We start from the raw sequence: 12,898 nt of genomic DNA, 5'->3' as shown, positions 1-12,898 counted from the left end.
TCTTTTCTATAAATAAATGCTGGTTGATGTAAAGTACATGGGTGGAGGGAAGAAAGTCTAATTCTGTATATTTTCTCTGACATTTTAAACTGAACAAAACCCAGCGGAGTAATCAGAAATTTGAACCTTTAGGGAGAGCCTATTTGAGATTTTATACCCTATTTTGCTGAGTTTCAGAGCTTTTAAAAATTATTGTTCCTTTCAGGAAAACCTGGTATTTTTCCCCATAAAATATTTGTTTCAAATAAAATGATTTTGCTTAAATCCTGAATTCTTGGGTTATAAATAAGCTCCACGGGCTGCCCAATTTCATTTTAGATTTCAGATCATAAAAATAAAATTACATACTGAATAATATGGAAAACGTTATACTGAGAAGAGCAGCACAGGGCTGTGCTGTGCTATTAAAGAGGCTAAAACAGGTAATTCCACAAACAAATCTGTTTTCCAATGGGAGATCCCTTTGCTTTTAAATTCCCCACCAAATACACTCTGTTTGATGGAAACATTCCTGCTGTATTAAAGTCAGAATTCCATGGAAAAAGATGGAATTTTTGCTGCCTGAAACAGATTCACTCTTTGTTATTTCTTGTCCATATTTTAGTCCCGTTCCTGACCCATTTTCGACAAATGGAGCTGGATTTTGGCTGTGAAGGGATTCAGCAGAGGGTACACCAAAGGTTTGGGTCAAGGCATTATGGGATGGAGGGCTAAAGCCAATGCTCAATGACACAGCTGCACTTCAGGAATGAAGCATGGGACAGATGTAACTCCTGGAAATAAATCTCTCCCCTCTGTAGCCGATGCCAACTCCAGCTCTGGCACATGATTTAAACCCTCATCCTTGAATAAGGTTCCCAAGACCTTTTCAAGGTTCCTCTGGAAGGCAAAGACAAGGATGGCTGTTACAAATGGATAGGCCCATGGAGACATGGGAGAACTAAATCTGCCTCCCATCCAGCCATATTTCTGGGCATCCCAGATGGAGGCTTTGGCAGGAGGGTCCCAGGGAAATGCGGGGATTCAAGGACTCTGGATGAACAGGCAGCAGGACAAATTATCCTGGCAAGGCTCCTGCTGATCCCCTGCTCACCTGGAGCTCCAAAGGGATGGATTTGGAGACCCAAATCAGGATGGAAAAACCTCCAAGGGCACAGGCTGGATGGGCGCTCCTGACTGCTCCCAAATCCCGCTCCAGTTTTCCTGAATCAGTGGTTTTACAAAATAATTGTGTGTTGGCTTTACATGTGCTAATTCCCAGCTGGAGGACTGAACGCACATTCCTTATGGACACAGAGGTTAGGCTGTTGCATTCCAACTGGGAATTCCCTAAAATATTGCTCTTTTAACCTAATTCCTCATGGACACAGGGGTTAGGCTGTTGCATTCCAGCTGGGAATTCCCTAAAATATCGATCTTTTAACCTAATTCCTTGTGGACTCAGAGGTTAGGCTGTTGCATTCCAGCTGGGAATTCCCTAAAATATTGCTGGTTTAACTTAACTTTCATCCTAGCCAGTCCCTGAACCCACAATTTTACGTGTGGCAGAAAAGTTACTGGTGCTTAATAATAATAATAATAATAATAAAGATATAGATAAAGATATAACTGTATAGAGACTGTGGAATGCCAGTTGGAATAAATGAAAATAGCTGGAAGTTGTCAATGTATAGCTTGGATATAGCCAAGCTCTATTTTGATCCAGAAATAGTATTTATTGCAGTGTAGAATAAAAAATAATAAATTTAGAATAAACCTAGCAACCTTTTTCTTATCTGGCAACATCCTTTTTTTATTCTAGCATTATTATTCTGATATTAAAATACAATTGATATTAAATGAAGAAATTGATATTAAATTTAAAAATCTTTAGTGATAAGCAAGAATGTGGTCCAGGATTATATTATATTTGTTTAACATTATGTCATATATTATATTACATTATGTTATGTTATGTTATAATATACGTGATTTTTTTAATGTAAGGTACATGTTAAAACAAAATGCACTTTGGTGTGGCAGAATGTCTGGGTTTGGGAGATGAAGAGGTTGTATGGTGTGAACACTGCAAAAAAAGAGGAAATATCCTGAAACAAGCCAGGAATTCCCTTCAAGACATGTCAGGTCTATGTAACAACAGTGGGAAAAGGTTCTGGCAGGTCACCAGTTTTCCTGATTAGCTGTCACTGGGTTGTACACACAGAATAAAACAAAATGAGGGGGAGTTTAGCAGGGAACCAAAGGCAGCAAACATGGAAACACTGATATTTTCCTCTAAGAAAACAGTAAAATGAAGGTCCCACTCAAGGACCTAGCGATCTCAGTCAGCTTTGGCCCAAACAAAGAAAAAAGTGTTTGTAATTGTAATTAATGTTGTAAATCCTAACTCTGTCTCTCAGCACTCAGCGAGCTGTGCCAGGGAACAGCTGGGAAGGTGTAATGAGTTTGTGGCTCCTAAATCCATTTGTTCAGAGTAAATAGAACACAAGAAAACTGTTTTTTCACTGTGAGGGTGCTCAAACTCTGGGGCAGGGTATGGGATCCCCATCCTTGGAGATAGCCAAGGTTTACCCACGGGAGACTGTCCTGCAGGGGGCTTGGACTTGATCAACTCCAGAGATTCCTTCCAACCCAAATGATTCTGTGAAATTATTCTCCTTTTAAATTACCTGGGACTACATGAAATGATGGAGTTTACAGCAGAGAAAGCATGGAGAAAAAGTGGGGGGAAACCTGAGCAAACACAGAGGAGAATGACACTTATGAGTCCTTAGTTTCTCAGGATGAAAGAGTAAACCTAAAAATGGGATTTTTGGGTGGTACAAAACAATTTCTCTGAAAAAGAAAAGAGTAAAAGATGTCAGATAAAAATCAAAAAAGTCTAGTTGATGGTCTGGATGGCAACAAGCTCCTTCTGACAGCCAGAGCACATCTTGGATTCTTTGCTGGAGGGTGTTTGTTGGTCAGGTCTCACCTGGAGAAGACAAGGTGCATCCCTGATTGGAAATTTGGAGGTGTATCCATGTAAACATCAGCCACGTGCAAAACTGGCACCTGCAGGAAAGGGTCCCCTGCCATGTGCTTGGCACATTTAGATGGATGTGTCACAAAACACATAGTTTTTATAGAGCATCCCATTGTTCTAAACACAGGAATATACACAGGAAAACATTCCACAGTGCTCTACTGGCAAGACACTTAACAAGCTCTGGGGTGGAATTGGAAGGTGGCTGGGAAATAATTAAATAAATCTGATTTGATGGGACTGGATTTGGGTTTGGTTCCAACTCCACACTGGTTTCAGATGTTCTACAAACTGGATTATCTCGATTTCAGGTTATTTTGCTATCAGGCATATCAAGTGCTAAATTAAGAAATAAAAAAATAATATGTAGATTATATTTTGTGATATGCCCTCTGGCTCAAGGAATGTGACAGAGCATATCCTGGAAGTACTTCACTGGACCCCCAGTGAAGAATAAGCTCCAGATCTAACAAATGCCAGGGGTAGCTTGGTAATCCATGTTCTCTCCTGCAAAACTGTTCAGTTCAGCAGAGCAGGAGAGACAAGCAGTGTGTTATTATTGTAGAGGGCTGGAGCACCTCTTCTGTGAGGAAAGGCTGGGAGAATGAGGATTGTTCACCCCGGAGAAGAGAAAGCTTTGGAGTGACCTAACTGGGCTTTCCATGACCTGAAGGAGCCAACAGGAAAGATGGACAGAGACCCTTTACAAGGGATGGAATGACAGGACAAGGGGGAATGGCTTCCCAGTGCCAGGGGGTAGGGTAACATGGGATGTTAGGAAGGAATCTTTCCCTGTGAGGGTGCTGAGGCCCTGGCACAGGTTGCCCAGAGAAGTTGTAGCTGACCCATCCCTGGAAGTGTCCAAGGCAAGGCTGGATGGGGCTTGGAGCCACCTGGGCTAGTGGAAGGTGTCCTTGTCCATGGCAGGGGGTGGGACTGGACTCATCACCCGTCATCCCAATGGAAAGAATCACTGAATCCCAGGCTGGTTTGGGTTGGAAGGGACCTTAAAGCCTATCTTGTTTCACCGCTTGCCATGGGCAGAAACACCAAGTTATTCCAAGGTCACAGCAGCACGAGGAGGCTGAACTGATGGTGCTGAGGTGGATCTGAAGTTGTTGGAGAATGTCCAAAGGAGGGACATGGAAATGGAGAAGGGGCTGGAGGGGCCACATGAGGGGCAGCTGAGGGCACTTGGCTTGTTCATCTGGAGGAGAGTGAGGGGCGACTCATCGTGGTCTGCAGGTTCCTCACAAGGGGCAGATCTCTGCTGTGGCCAGGGACAGGCCTCGAAGGAATGCCTGGAGCTGTGCCAGGGCAGGTTTATGTTGGATCTCAGGAAAAGGTTCTTCCCCCAGAGGGTGGTCGGACACTGAACAGGCTCCCCAGGGCAGCGGGCACAGCACCAAGGCCGACAGAGCTCAAGGAGCGTTTGGACAACGCTTTCCGGGAGAGGGTGGGATTGTTGGGGTGCCCTGGGCACAGGGCCAGAAGCTGGACTGGACGGTCCCTGTGGGTCCCTTCCAACTCAGGATATTCCATGACTCTGAGTCAGACGGTGCTGAGCTCTCCCTGCCCCGTCACCCACGGACACTCCGCGTCTGCCTCCTCCATCCCGTCCCTGCCTGCGTGTTTCCGTCGTGGGGGCGGATCCCGGGGGTGGATCCCGGGGCGGATCCCGAGAGCGGATTCCGGGGGTGGATCTCGGGAGGCGGATCCCGGGGGCTGATCCATCCCCTCCGCCATGGCCGCGCTCCCGCAGCCGCCGCCGTTCCCCGTGCGGGGCCGGCGCGGGGCGCTCGGGCCGGGGGGTCCCGGGGAGCCGGAGCGCGTGAGTCGGGAACGGGGAACCGGGAACCGGGAAGGGCTCGGGATGGGGCACCGGCCGCGGAGGGAGGGAAGGGCGGAGAGCCGGGCCGGGTCCCCCCTTTACCCCTCCCGCCGGTCCGGGGGGTCCCGAGTCGCGACTGTCGGTGCTGAGTCAGGACCGGGTGGATTTGGAGCCGCCGGGACCCCGCACAGACACGGCCGTGGAAGTGGAATAGAACACGCTCTGGGTGTTCTTTTTCCTTCCCCCCGCTTTCCTTTTCTCTTTCTCTTCCCCTCCCCTTTTCCTTTCTCTTCCCCTCCCCTTTTCCTTTTCACCTCCTTTACCTTTCGCCTCCTTTCCCCCCTTTTTTCTTTCTAAATTTTACTTTCTTTTTTTTTTTTTTTTTTCTTGCTCAAACCCTCTTTACCAGGTGGCCTCAGTAGTTCCATCTCTTCCTGCTCTCCTGGCTCCAGGATGTGCCTCCAGGAATGGTGTGTTTACCATTTACCTGTTGGGCTTCTGGAGCAGTTTTCTGTTTCAGCTGAGTGTTTGTGTGTGTCCGTTTCTCCATTCCAGCGAGGAAAATCTCCATCCCATCCACCGCCTTGTGAACATCTCCCATCCTAGAACGTGCCCAGCTGCTCACTTTGCAAAAGTTTAGCAGGAATTCCAAGCAAAACTAATCCTGGTGTTCACACTGCCCTTCTCTCCCTTGGTCATCTGCTGTCCATGTATAACACGAGCAAAAACTTGTGTGTTTAGGGGTAAACTTCATTTATCAGGGACACACTTTACAGAGAAGGAGAGGAACTTCTATGAGCTTCTTGCCTGTGACTGACAAAGTTACATAGGGAAGAAGGAATTTCTCCTGGGTTTGGGGCTAGAGAGGCAAAGAACAGCTCTCTTTTTCTGCTTCATGAGCTGATGTTTGCCCATGAACAAATCTTGAGCTGGTTGTCTGTAGAGCAGGGAAAATCTTCATGAAACTTATGGGACAGAGAGGGATCAGAATCCCAGACTGGTTTAGGTTGGAAGGGACCTTAAATATCATTTAAGATAAGAAGCTGTGCCTGCCCCATCCGTGGAAGTGTCCAAGGCCAGGTTGGACAGGGCTTGGAGCAAACTGGGAGAGTGGAAGGTGTCTCTGCCTGTGGCAGGGGATGGAACTGGGTGGGCTTTAAGGTCCCTTCCCACCCAAACCATGCTGTGATTCCCTAATTCCATGATTTCAGCTGGCAGCATGAACCCAACTAGCAGCACAGACAAGGTGCTTTGAAACACTTCTTCCCTTGTCCCAACTCTTTTTGCTCTGCCTCAGCTCCTGCTCTGTGCTTTAGATATGCACATTTGATTTCCTTTTGCACCCTGATGTAGTTATTTCCATGGATTTCAGAAACTCGCTGTAGGGTGGAGCTCCTTGTCCTGGTTTTAAGGCATTTGGACTTAAAGGAATATCAGATTTTCAAGGCCAGAGCTTCTGGTGTGTTCTGGTTTGGAATGGCCTTTAAGCAAAGTGTCCCAGAAGGATCTGCATGGATCTTTCCTCTGCTTTCCCAAACAGAGCCATCTTTCCATAGGGAGCTGGGCCCTAAAAACAAGGAGCATCTCCACATGGCCATCAGTGTCCTTTCCATAGAGAAATCCAGTGGAGCTGGAAAGCTGGGCTGCCTGGAGACCTGAGTTATAGCTGTAGGACAGGTGTTGATGGAACCCCAAACAGGAGTTTGCCTGGCTTTTAAAAATAGGGTAAAAAAGGAGAAGTTGTTTGAGATGAACATATTAAATTTATAGGAGATCTTACAAAAAAAAAAACCCAGAAGCAATAATCTTTCTTTTAACTGTTTTCTGTTGCATTTAGGTTGGTTGGTCCATGCAAATAGTTTTTGCACCAGTTTGGTTTCACTGTTGATGAAAAGCAGCATCTGTGAGGCTTTTACCCTGTCAGCATCATGAAAACACATGGGATTTTCCAGGACTTTCCAGCTGGAAAAGAAAGCTAGAGTGACTTCTCTGCAGAGAGATCTGTTTTCTGCCTGTATTTGGTTTGTTATGGCTTGTCTTCACCTGTATTTCCAAGCTGGATGTGGCATGATCATTTCCTAACAAAAGCAGCTGTTTGGATGCAATCCCTGTTTACTTTTTAATAGGGGCTCGTTTATCCTTATTAATCACAGGTTCTCTGAATCCTGCCCTCTGTTCCCTGCACAGGCAGGATTGATGAATTGAGTGCTTCTTCCCTAAGGCAGAATTCCAGAGAGTCTTCCCTGAAGCAAGAAACTTCTACAGATTATCTTGGCATTGGCCTAAGGAGTTTGTCCCCTCTGTGTCCTGGATGCCTGTCACTGATGCCAAGTACCTTAAACCCCAAAACCAGTACCTTGAATTTAGTTTTGATAAGCCAGATTCCTTCTGATGTCTAGCACTGAGTCATTTTTCCCTTTTTTTCCTTCATTTCTCACATCATCTCAATCATCTGCTGCACCAGGGGGCTGTTCCCTTTAATAAGGGATGAGTTCTCCAGCAACAAAGGGAAGAGGATGGTTTTACAGTGGAATTTCATCTCTCTTTAGAGGACCTTCTCAGACTTTTTGTTATTCTATTATTCACTTTCTTACAACAATAGATACTTCTATACTACAACAATACATTTTGATTCCTTTCTGTCATCCAAATATCCCATCTTCCTTCTCAGTGTTCCCATCTCCTCTGCTTTCCACCGAGGTTCCTGTTGTATTGATCCATTCATTTTAGTGTTATTACATAATATATTTCCATTTTAAATTTAATTTCTGTGCTTCAACACTCTGTTAGTGCTGTGCCAACACATCTTCCTGGGGAATCATGTGCTGGAGAAAGAAATGGAACAAGGGTATTCCTTAAAGTTTGTTTGGAAAAAAAATTCAGTGTGTGTATCTCTTTGGAATTCAGGGCCAGACCCTAAATCTGTGTCATCTTCATAATTTCCCATTACTCTGGTAATTTGCTGTTGCAATTCCAAGGAGCCCCTAGGATTTGGGTAGTCCTTCCTTTCCACGAGGCAGTCACAGCCCAAAGATTTTGTTCTTAAGGTTTCCAGTTGTTTTCCAGAGACTTGCAGCTTAACCTTCCCAGTTCCTAAAATGGTGCTCAAAGCAGTATTTTTGGGAATCTCCAATCTTGTGTTCAGTTGCTCGGCACTGTGAGGGCTTAGCCCAGCCCTTTCTCCCACCTTGGATTCCCAGGACATCCCAATGTCAGTCGGTCCTAGCTCAGGTAGAGCTCCAGGAGTGTGAAGTTAATTGATTATCCTGCTGTGGAAAGCTGGGAAAAGGTGACAGTATTCAAGAAAACATCACAAAGTGTGTCCTCATCGCTGTCTGACTTGGCTTCTTCAGGGTTTTCCTTCCATTCCTGAATTTAGTGAGTCATTTCACCCAATTTCCCTGATCCTCTCCTTTGATAAACACCAGCCTAAATCCTGCACTAATGGAGGCTGAAGGAGGGTCTTTTCCCAGTGGAATTTTGTGATACTGAAGCCCAGAGTCACGGTGAGATGAGCAGAATTCCCTGCTCACCCAGCATGAGGTGCAGTGGGAAATACAACATTTTGGTGTCTCGTAGTCCCTTCCTAACTCAGTGTTCTTCCCAATGAACATGGGATCCCTAGGAGTCATAAACAGGAAAATCCTGAAAATTTGGGCCCTATGCCTTGCAGAGACATGGAAATACTGCTTTTGATTCTTTCAGAAACGAGTGTGCAAACTGTTGGAAAGCAGCCCAGGGGAGGCTAATGGTGACCACCTCGTGGATTGTGCCATGGAGCTGGATTCCAGACAGAAACTCTCCCCTGACTGTGATCCTTGGGCAGCAAAAACAAAGCAAAATTCCATGGTATGTTCACATTGTGAGTCTGTTTGTTACACGGTCATATTTAAAATATATTTTATAATAAAGCTGCAAAGAAAAAGCCTTTTTTTTTTTTTTCTGATGGTGTTGTATGTGGTTTTGTTCATCAGATTTTGGAAAACCATGGAAGCAGAGGAGCTGCACAGCCTTGCCCCAGATGTATTGCTGGAGAGTCTGTGAGTGTGTTAACCTGCTTTCTGGGACAGAACTATTAGATCCATTAAACATAAAGTTAATAAACCTCACAATGCCATTGCTCAGGAGTAAAGCCATGTAAATAAATAAATAAATAATTAAAAAGGGCAGATTCATTTAGCATTTCAGCAGAGCACAAATTAATATCTTTGGAGCAGCAGTTGGAAAATACATAGGCTGGCAACACATTTTTCAAATTCCCCCTGAAAAGCAGAGTTTAGGAAGTCATTGAAGCAACCAGTAACATACAACTTATCTACCCCATACTGGATCATAACAAAGTATCCGGGAATCTCCTTCTATCACTTATTTTTCCCTCTAAACGGATACTTGCTTTCCAATGAGTAGCCTGAAAATATTTCTCCTTACAGAGCCAAAATGAGGAGAGATGTGGGGGGATACTGAATGTTCATAGCAAAATCTGGGATTTGATGGAATTCATGGCAGAATTTCCATTGAATGCTGTGAGGAGTCAGGAGCTGTGACCATAAAGACATTGGCTGTGTCAGCTTATTTCTGCTCATCTTTAAAAGGAAAACCAGATCCAGGGCTGACTGTAGGAATATGGGAACCAGTGTGGCCAGTTTGTGGAGAACATCTCTGAGGTTAAAACCCCCAAAACAAAAGAACATCTTGGGATTAAAACCCAGTATATTAAGTCAGTTTTGTTGCATTCCAAAGCTACAGTGACATCAGACTTTGAAAATTCTTCTGTCAGTGACCACCTCATTTTAGAATCTCATGACTGAGTACAAATATCATCATCCCAAATAATAATAAAATAAAATAACACCATTTCTATTTTAAGTCAGATCAGCCTGACATGTTTTTTCCTATGGCCTAATAATGACCTTGAGATAAAAGCCAGATAATTGGAGGAGGTAAAATTCACCTCTTCCAGAACATTTATCTATGGAAGTTTGGGATTACTGTGATGACCTGTTTTACTCACTGCTAAATGCTCTTCAGCAACAGCTGTAGGAAGCAAGGGAAACACCTTGCCAGCTTTGCTCAGTGAGAGCTGGAAGCTCAAACTAAAGATTTTTTTCTAGTTTGAATGTTCTGTGCTTTCAATGTAGAAACTCAAGGCTGGATTACAAAATCCTGGAGCCCTTGTAGGGCTTCCTAAATCAGTTTCATATTGTCAAGTTGAGATGGAAAATGCTTTGCTCAAAGCAAATTTTTAAAATTTGTTTCTGATTTTGACTGACTATGAAGACTCTTCAGTTACTGTGAAGAGACCACAATTAAATCTATACAGAAACATATTTATTCATGGCCAGTAACAGATAATACAGTGATACTTCAGTAAATTTGGTAGAAGTTCTTATAGTAAATTATCTTCCTTCTTAAAATCATAAGAAGCTGATACTTTGTTGAGATTATTTTTAGTGACGTGAAATTTTGGCGTTTCAGGGACACTTCAGTCATATCCTGGGCTCCTAGAAATGGAGAGCTGGCAGAGGAGCAGCACTGCTTTCCTGGAGTTTGGATCCTGGAGGTGCCCCTGTTCCCACCTGGATCCCTGCACACCCCTCCCCTGGTCTGGTTTGTGGTGCTCAGCACAAACCAAATGGCTCTGGTAGCACTCAGTGCACAATTTGCATCATTTTTACACTTGAAAAAAATGCTTCTGCTCTTAAGGTAGCTCAGAATATGTTTGAAAAGGAAAAGAAAAGGTTGATTTAAAGTTCTGGACTAATTGAGTTGATCTGGCCTTGGGCCTTGTCTTTGCCTGGGCCTGGGCCTGGGCCAGAGGTCATGCTGATGTCAGAGGTTTTCCTGGACACATTCTCTGACACTCTTGGAAAATGCTCCTTTTACAGGCCCCTTTTACAGGCAGAAACAGGAGGACACAAATACCTTGGTTTTTAAGTAGCTGCTCAGCTTTGCAGCTGTGAAGGCCAGTAAAAATCCCCTTGAAGCTTATAGTGAAATCCAAAAAAATCTGTTTAAAAAGGCTTGGACTCATCATACAACATCCTTTTATTGGCTTGTCACAAATCATTCCATCTATTTTTTAGCCAGTCTGTAGGTTTATATAACTTTTAGGCTCTAAGACAACATCATTTTGCTATTTGGGTGCAACACCTCAGCTTTTGGGCAGAGTTCAACCCAAGAAAGGCACAACAACATTTGGCTTCTCCTGTTCTGAGAGCAGCCAGGAGCCACTTTAAATTCAAATAAAAGCTCCAAAGTTGGACAAAACTAGTAACAGGCTTTTAAAGGTTAATTTTGGGCTAAGACTGCAAAGTCCTCAGGCAAAGGACTTTTGGATCCTAAAATCCTTCCCATGTTATGTGGGGAGTTGTAATTAGCACTGAGTTGACTTACTAAGGAGATATTCTTAATAAATGGATGTTGTATAAATACTTAAATTAATTAAGAAATAGATGAGGAAGTAAGTCTATAAGCAGACCTGCAGTAAATTGGCATTCAGACTTTGGTTAGGGAAGAATAAGTTTTCCTCCAAACCAATAAAAAATTTAGTTAAATTTAAAAGAAATATTTTAAAACAAGTCTTTACATACTTGTTACCAGTGTCTGAGAGGTTATATTTTGTAGGGAATTCATCTTCACTTTCCCCAACCCTTGTTTTTTTTTAAAAATCCTGGTAATCATGGTAGTATTAAAGGGGGAAAAAAACCCCAGGACTGATAAGCATCAATTCCTATGCTGGAAAAGCTGAAATAGCTGATTAAAGGTAAAAGGCTAAAAGGTATCTAGAGTTTAGTTACTGCAAAATCACTCTCAACCTGTTGTGCTGCTTCAAGTGTGACAAGTAATGAGTTGGTATAACAGTGTATAGTCAAAATATAGGGTGTTCAAAGAGGAGACTATCAAAAGTAGACTCAATGATGGAAGAATTTTCTATTGTAATACATTAGGCAAAAGTATGGAATCATGTTTAAAACACATCAAACATACTGCTTTTCGTTTAAATAACTCAAATTTTATCATGTTAAGAATTCACAGATACCTGTGAATATTTTTTTTTTCTTCCTTTTGCTTTAAACTTAAATCTGGGCTGGAATATGGTAAAAATAAGAACCAGCTGGGCTTTTTTGTGGTCCTTGCAGGTTTTGTGCCATGTTGTTTTAAATTCTCCTCCTTTTGGAACAACCATTACTTGGTTTTTTTTTTCAAATCTGATGGTACATAACTCACAGGGCTGCTCACAGTTTGTGGCTGGTGAAGTCACACTAGTGTTTGATTTTTAATGTGATTTTTGGTATCAGTTTGCCATTGTTCCTGAGAATGAGGAGTTTAACAGTTTGCTAAAGTGAAGGCTTTTAATAGTGCTATTGTTTTAAATAGATATAATTTATTTTGGAATCTGCCAGAATCAGAAGGGTTTTGTGGGAGGTACAGGCTGGGACAGGTGAATATTCCTTTAAAGCAGATTTGTGTCAAATCTGCAACAGAACCACAGAATTATTTTTGTACGACTTGTAAAACTATGAATTTTTGTATTATAGATATAAAATATATAATCTCTATATTTCCTAATGCTGTGGTTTGTACACAGAGTAAGCAGAGCAATGCTTTATTTACATGTACATAGGAAAAAAAGGAACCTAGTCTGTTTTTAATTCAGGTTAAAATGATATAATTATTATTTTTAACTTTGTATTTTGTAAATTGTTCCTTAAAAAAGCAGAAGCATTAAAAACCACTTTGGCTACAGCATGGAATTGTCTGGGTGTGTTATGATTGATTTCTGAAGACACTGAGGTATAAAGGCAAATAAAATCTTTGAGGACAATAAATATATCATTATATATTACAGGTATATATATAACAGATATATATATATATAAATATCTCTTATATAAGATTGTTGTTCTAGATTTAGTTGCTTTAGATTATGGTACTGGTATTTGCTTAACTATTTTTTTGATGGTAATTCCACATCCATTTGATATCTTGACTGCCATCTCTTAATATCTTGAGGTTTAAACGCAGTTTGGATCTGACAAACC

The 12,898-nt window shown here is 42.6% G+C and overlaps 1 protein-coding gene across 1 annotated transcript; it reads left to right on the top strand.

Moving 5' to 3' along the window:
- Positions 1-4,728: 4,728 nt before the first annotated feature.
- On the top strand, positions 4,729-12,605 carry CUNH10orf143 (chromosome unknown C10orf143 homolog). The gene is made up of 4 exons (XM_050337610.1): positions 4,729-4,856; positions 8,562-8,705; positions 8,831-8,896; positions 10,332-12,605. The coding sequence occupies exons 1-4, from the start codon at positions 4,770-4,772 to the stop codon at positions 10,359-10,361; spliced, it is 327 nt and encodes a 108-aa protein (XP_050193567.1). The 5' UTR covers positions 4,729-4,769; the 3' UTR covers positions 10,362-12,605.
- The last annotated feature ends 293 nt before the right edge of the window (positions 12,606-12,898 follow it).

This window comes from Myiozetetes cayanensis, unplaced genomic scaffold (assembly GCF_022539395.1).
Source record: "Myiozetetes cayanensis isolate MyiCay16 unplaced genomic scaffold, myiCay2020 scf10, whole genome shotgun sequence".
Classification (NCBI taxonomy): domain Eukaryota; kingdom Metazoa; phylum Chordata; class Aves; order Passeriformes; family Tyrannidae; genus Myiozetetes; species Myiozetetes cayanensis.
This window is presented reverse-complemented; position numbering and strand designations above follow the sequence as displayed.